We start from the raw sequence: 7,366 nt of genomic DNA, 5'->3' as shown, positions 1-7,366 counted from the left end.
GCTGGCAGGAAGAGTGGTTAGAGGCAATCAGGCAGGTAGTCAGGCCGGTGAGTGGTTAGGAGCCAGAAGTCCCGGATTGCAAGAGGGATGTCCAACTGCTGGTTTAGACCCGGTCCCTGTAAACTGGCAGTAGGACATCCTTTGAGGTGTCCCAAATTGGAGAGGGTGAAGGCCAGGCTGAGGAACACACCCTCCCCCATGCACGAATTTCGTGCACCGGGCCACTAATATATATATATAATTGTTGTCATTGCCCCACTTTACCCCCCTCCTCCCAACCCCTACTACCCCCTTCAGGTCTTCACCATTCTATTACCCCTTTCTATGAGCTATGTATATAAATATATAGCTTCTTTGCTTTATCTCTTCTCATCCCCACATCCCCACATTGAGGTATGACAGTCTGTTTGCTGCCTCCATTCTTTGAGGCTTATTTTGTTGGTTAATTCAATTTGTTCATTAGATTCCACAAATAAGTGAGATCATGTGATATTTGCCTTTCTCAGATTGGCTTGTTTCACTTAGTATAGTATTTTCCAGGTCCGTCCATGCTGCCCTAAAGGGAAAGAGAGCTCTCTTTTTTACAGCTGCATAGTATTCCATAGTGTAAATACCACACAGCTTTTTTACTCATTCATCTACTGATGGGTACTTGTGGTGTTTCCAAATCTTAGCTATTGTAAATAATGTTGTTATGGATATATGGATACATATATTCTTTCTGACTGGTGTTTTGGTTTTTTTTTAGGACATATTTCCAGAAGTGGGATCGCTGAGTCAAACAAAAGATTCATTTTTAATTTTTTGAGGAAACTCTATATTGTTTCCCATAGTGGCTGCACCAGTCTGCATTCCCATCAGCAGTGAACTAGTGTTCCCTTTCTCCACATCCTCAATAGCACTTGTTGTTTATTGGCTTATTGATGATAGCCATTCTGACAGGTGTGGGCTGATATCTCCTTGTGGTTTTAATTTGAAATTCTCTGGTGATTAGTGACATTGAGCATTTTTTCTTATCTCTTGGCCATTAAAGAGAAATGTCTATTGAGGTCTTCTATCCATTTTTTATTGGATAATTTCTCTTTCTTTATTGAGTTGTATGAGTACCTTATATATTTTGAATATTAACCCTTTTTTAGATGTATCATTGACAAATATGTTCTCCCATACAGTAAGTTCCCTTTTCATTTTGATGGGTTTCCTTTTGGTGTGCAGAAGCTTTTCTATTTTGATGCAGTCCCATTTGTTTATTTTCTCCTTCATTTCCTTTGCCCTAGGTCACAGTGGTCAGCAAACAAAATACCGACTTCTGCGCATGGGCCACAAAGTTTCAATCGCACTGTACATGCACGCCCGCACATGGTATTTTGTGGAAGAGCCACACTCAAGGGGCCAAAGAACCGCATGTGGCTCTCGAGCCACAGTTTGCCGACCACTGCCCTAGGAGATGTATCTGTAAACATATTGCTACTTGAGATGTCTGAGATTTTATTGCCTATGTTCTCCTCTAAGATTTTTATGGTTTCATACCTTACATTTCAGTCTTTTATCCATCTTTAATTTATTCTTATGTATGGTGTAAATGGTGGTCTAGTTTCATCTTTTTGCACATGTCTGTCCAATTTTACGAATACCATTTGTTGAAGAGAAAGTCTTCCAGTGCTATGTTAAATAAGAGTGGTAAAAGTGGACATCCATGTCTTATTCCCATTCTTAGGGGAAGTGGTTTTAGTTTTTGCTCACGAGTATGAAGTTCACTGTAGGTTTGTTAAGTATAGCCTTTATTACGTTGAGATATGATTCATCTATTCCCACTTCACTGAGAGTTTATTAAAAGAGGGTGCTGGATTTAGTAGAATCATTTTTTGTCATCTATTGATATGATCATGTGATTTTTATCTTTCAATTTGTTTCTTTGAGGTATCACATTTATTGATCTGTGAATATTGTACCAGGCCTGCATCCCCAGAATAATCATGGTGCATGATATTTTTAATATATTGCTAGATCTGATTTGCTAATATTTTGTTGAAATTTTTAACACCTGTGTTCTTCAGGTATATTATTCTGTAATTTTCTATCTTTGTGGTTTTTTTTCTGGTTTTGGAATTAAGATCATGCTTGCTTTGTTAAAAGAGCTTGAAAGTGTTCTTTTCTCCTGAATGTATATTCTGTTGCTTTGGAGTGAAATGTACTGTAAATATTGGTTAGATCCACCTGATCTAGTATGTCATTTAAGGCCTCTGCTTTCTTGTTCATTTTTTGTCTGGAAGGTCTACCCAGTAATGAAAGTGGGGTGTTAAAATCCCCTACTATGATTGTATTTCTGTCAATCTCTCCCTTAAAGTTCATCAAGTACGTTTTTATATAATTGGGTGCTCTTATATTCATTGCATATATGTTTACAAGGCTTATACTTTCTTGTTGAATAATTCCCTTTAGTATTATGTAATGGCCTTCTTTGTCTCTTGTTTTGGCCTTTGTTTTGAAGTCTATTTTGTCTCACATGAATACTGCTGCCCAACTTTTTTTCCCTTTCCTTTTGAATGGAATATATTTTTCTATTCCTTCACTCTTAGTCTGTGTGTATCTTTTGTTCTGAGGTGGGTCTCTAATAGCATGTATATGGGTCATGTTTATTATGCATTCATTAACCCTATGTCTTTTGACTAGAGTATTTAATCAATTAAATTTAAGGCTATTATTGGTAGGTATTTATTTATTGCCATTTTTCTTGTCTTTATGCCTAGGATCATCTCTCTCTCCTTTTCTTTTTAAAGCAGTCTCTTTAACACTTTTTGCATTGTTGGTTCAGTAGTAATGTACTCCTCTAACCTCTTTTTGTCCAGAAAATGTTTTATTTCACCTTAAATGTTAAATGATAGCTTCTTTGGATACAGTAGGTTGGACTTAGGCCCTTGCTTTTCATTACCTTGAGTACTCCATGTCACAACCTCTGGCCTAAAATGTTTTTATTGAGAAGTCAGCTGTCATTCTAATGGGAACTCCTTTGTAGGTAATTTTCTCTCTCTCTTACTGCTTTTAAGATTCTTTCTTTGTCTTTAATGTTTGCCATTTTAATTATGATGTGTCTAGGTGTGGGTCTCTTTGGGTTCATCTTGACTGGGACTCTCTGTGCCTCCTGAAATTGTGTGACATTTTCCTTCACCAGGTTGGGAAAGTTTTCTGTCATTATTTTTTAAAACAGGTTCTCTGTTCCTTGCTTCCCCTCTTCCCCTTCTGGTATTCCTATAATGTGGATGTTGTCATGTTTCATGTTGCTCCAGAGCTCCCTTAAGCTATCTTCCTGCTTTGTAATTCTTTTTTCTATTTGCTGCTCTAATTGGGTATTTATTTCTACCTTGTCTTCTAAATTGCTGTTTCCATTCTCTGATTCATCCAATCTACTTTAAATTCCTTCCAGTGTCTTCTTGGCTTCAGATATATTATTCTTCATTTCTGTCTGGTTGTGGTTATTGTTTTCTATTTCCATTTCATGCTGCTATAGTTCCCACTGAGATGCACAATTGGCAGACCCAAAGGTTTTTGAATTTATCATTATTGTTGAATGTATTACAGATGTCTCTTTAGTTTTTTTTGGTTTGTTTTATTGTGTGCTTTTTTCTCCATTGATCCCCTCCACCCTACACCTACCCCTTCCAAGCCTTCAGCACACTATTGTCTGTGGCCATGGGCTATGCATATACGCATATAAGTTCCCTGGTTATTCTCTTCTCCTAACACCCACCCTTGCCTTTCCTTTGAAATTTCTTTCAATGTCTGTGTATAATTATATACATACTAGAGGGCCAGGCCAATCTAGGCTCCAGATGGCTACCTCTATAGGTAGAGTTTTGGACAAGTTTTACCTTTACTCTTTACTTGTTTCTTCCTCACCTTACATTTAGCACCTGTTTTGTATGTGAGTGTGTGTTCTCATTTTCTAATGAAAGTGGAAGGCCCATTGTAGAACCAGTGATGCATCCATTCTCTATCCACCCCAGAGGCAGTGTGTTGGAGCTTCTTGCATGGTGTCATTTCCATTTTAGCCTGTTTGGCTCCAGGGAGTGGAAGGAAGTTAAAAAAGTTTTCCATTCAATGGTGAGCTGTCCTTTGGACCTTGTGGTTCCAATTCTCTTAGATATGTGTCATTTAGGACCCCAGAGGAAAACTATGGTAATATTTGAAAGTTGTGTCTTTCTTTCTTAGTGTCATTGGACTCTCATTTTGAATTAAATGTTTATTTTTTTTCTTTCTATCTTATTAATAAAGATGAAGAAGAAAAAGGTAAGTTCTATTAATGTATTTTCTTAGATAACTAGTCATGGTCCACCCATTAAATGTACCTTTTCCTTTGACCCCCAATGATCATCATTCTCAACCTTAAATACACATTTTTACATTATTTTCTCTTGAATCTAGTCTTTCCAACTGAAAGTTGCCATTTTTTATTTGCTATTAAAACATCCCTTAATGTTTCTTTTTTTTTAATTTGTCTGGTTGTTGCATCTACACAGATACTCCTTTTGAGTCAGGTACATTTTATTAATTATGCATATTTGAGATACTGGCATTTTCAATGTGGCTAAGGTGAGCATTTGTTTAAGATATGCCTGGATCATTTTATTTGGACCAAATAACTGTCCTTTAATAATTCATTTCCTTACTTTCATAAAATATAATTAAGAAGAACTTCATTTAGACATTAAATATAAATTAACACAAGGCAAGGTTTGTATTCATTGGTTGATAATAATGTTGTGAATAAAGGAGCCTGGGGGGATCACCCTGCAGATCACCCTGCAGTACCTCTAGAAGTTTCTCTTGTAGTAGTAGTAGTACGAGTAGGACCAGAGAAGCTTCTCTGATTTGATGTTTGTGGCTACTTTCTACTACATAGCTACTTCAAGAAATAAAATTGGATATTCCCGTCAATTGAAAGCCAAAGAACTGATTAAATCTTACACACTGAACAATAATATTCTAACTAATGTCAAAAGACAAAATAAATAATTTAAGAGGTAACCATAAGAACTACTATTCCTAAAATTTTCTATAATTTAATAAATTTACTCATCATGCTCATATTCATTTTGGGAAGAAAAAGGTAAGTTCCATTAGTGTATTTTCCTAAATCAAAATTGATTTCAACCACTATATTTTGCAGGTGTGTTTATGATTGTGTGTGTGTCTACAGGCAATTGTGTGTACATGTGTGTATGTATTATGTGCTCCCTGCTTGTTTGAAACATGAATTTTGCATTAAATTTGCATCTTCTTTCTACATTTTTCATGATATTTATACTGATTTCTTTATTTTATTTTCCAGAAGAAAGCAAGATAGATTTTGGTAAATTTTTTGTCAACCCATTACTCTCAATCCTGTTAAAATTACTGGCTTCTCATTGTTTTAATCTGTCTTGCTTGTTAATCTATATACCATCCATTGGCTCACTGTTCTCCTATAAGTCTATGCTTTTCTCCTCCAAATATCGCTATACAGACTTATCCCTCATTAAGTCTCTCCGTATTAATTTGCCAATCTCCCAACATTGATAGTCTTTCCTTTTCCACTTCAATATCATTTGTCATTATCAACATTGGCCTTTTTACTTTCCAGAGACTTGTACAGTTTAACTAATAAGTTGGTGAGATGAAGGGCTTTAGATTGATAGGCCCAAGGTTCTCATTCTGAAAGTCTTATAGAACACATACAAAGATAGACCTCTGTCATCTACACCAAATTAAAAGGCCCACTTTTAAGTCTTTGATACTTCCTCTAACCTCCAGAGATGAGAGATGTATAACATATGGAATGAAGTTTGTCTTTTAAAGCCTGTGCAAATTTTGATAATATTCATTGGTCAAGTGTGAAGTTCAGATTCATTTTTTCTATTGCCTTTGACAATATTACCCAAATTATCAAGGTATCCAAACATTACCCATGATTATCCTGGAAAAATTTACTATAAAACCGTAATAAATACTTCCTTTTTTCTTTTCTTTTTAAAAAATATTGTTGATAGTATTACAGATGTCCCACTTTTTCCCCCCATTGCCCTCTTCCACCCGGTTCCCACCCTACCCAGGCCTTCACAACCTTATTGTCTGCATAGAATTTCTTAGGTCAATCTCTTTTGGCCTTCCTCCTCAAACTCTACCCTCTGAGATTCGTCAGTCTGTTACATGTTTCCATGTCTCTAGTTCTATTTTATTCATCAGTCTATTTTTTCATTTGATTCCTTGTTTCTTTATTTTAATTTTTAGTATCAATTATTGATAGGTACATATTTATTGCCATTTTATTGTTCATATTTTTTATCTTTTCTTCTCCCTCTCTTCCTCCTCCTCATCCTCCTCCTTCTTCTCCTTTACTTCTCTTCCTCCTGCTCCTCCCCGAAGTTATGGGGACTTCTCCCAGCACTGGAACCATAGCTGAGGGGTCTGGTGTGCGACTTAGAACCCTTGCTCCTCACGGGAGGTGTCCACAGCCTATATATCCCTTCTGTTAAAACATGCCACACATGGGTGTAGGACCAGCCCATTCCATGCCTGCGCCCTCCATACCAGTCTCAGTGTGCTCTCTACTTCTCTAGTTGTACAACTTCCATTCATCCAGATTTCAGGTGGTTCTGAATGATGGTTGTTCTGTATTTTAATTGTAATTTTGATGTGGTGTGGGAATCTGTGAATACTGATGTTTACCTACACTGCCATATTGGTTCTCTCCCCTTTTTTATTTTCAATGATACAATTTTTATTATGACCAACTGTATTTGAGATAAATATTTGTATAAGGTTTTATATCTCAGGAATTAGCCTGTTAAAATAAAATCTCTAAATTCTCAGATTTTCATGTAAATGACATAGGATACAATTATCCCAGGCTATTGGACATATTTTTTTTCATACAACAACAATATAAATCTTAAAACATTACATACTCCTTGTAAAGACCATACTATTATTGCTGGTGCTCTTGTCCCACTTCGGGCGTCCATTTATGCCGGGGTTCCTGTCCCGGCATCAAGAAGGGTTCAGGAATCTGGAAAAGGGGCTGCGTGTAGATGACATAGAAATCCAGAGACTAATAAAGAGTCCGGAGACGAGATATAATTTTGAAAGGCATTGGGGGTCGGAGGACCTTCAGCTAAAGGAACTGAAGAGTCCCTCCTTGTCTAGGACCCTTGCTTTTGTTAACACAATTTGTCCGAAGGCAAGGTGGAGATAATACACTTCAAAGAGTAAGGTTTCAAAGGGTACAGAAGCATTGTCAGTTTGGGGAATAGCCTACGGCTGTTCAGGTGTTTGGCCAGTAGGAGGCAATAACATGTAGATTAAGATGCCCTTTAACTGTCTGGCAGCC

The 7,366-nt window shown here is 36.7% G+C and overlaps 1 protein-coding gene across 1 annotated transcript in view; it reads left to right on the top strand.

Annotated features, from left to right (window-relative positions):
- The window catches only part of LOC102245908, a gene marked incomplete at its 3' end in the record, with an annotated part of 36,262 nt that overhangs the window by 2,435 nt on the left and 26,461 nt on the right, over window positions 1-7,366 (top strand). Inside the window, exons 2-3 of the mRNA XM_014532744.1 lie at window positions 4,273-4,287; window positions 5,330-5,350. Coding sequence (XP_014388230.1) covers window positions 4,273-4,287; window positions 5,330-5,350 — 36 coding nt within the window. The remainder of the gene's footprint in view (window positions 1-4,272; window positions 4,288-5,329; window positions 5,351-7,366) is intronic.

This window comes from Myotis brandtii, unplaced genomic scaffold (genome assembly GCF_000412655.1).
Source record: "Myotis brandtii unplaced genomic scaffold, ASM41265v1 scaffold906, whole genome shotgun sequence".
NCBI lineage: Eukaryota > Metazoa > Chordata > Mammalia > Chiroptera > Vespertilionidae > Myotis > Myotis brandtii.
Note: the sequence above shows the minus strand (reverse complement) of the source record. Positions and strands in the feature narration are given on the sequence as shown.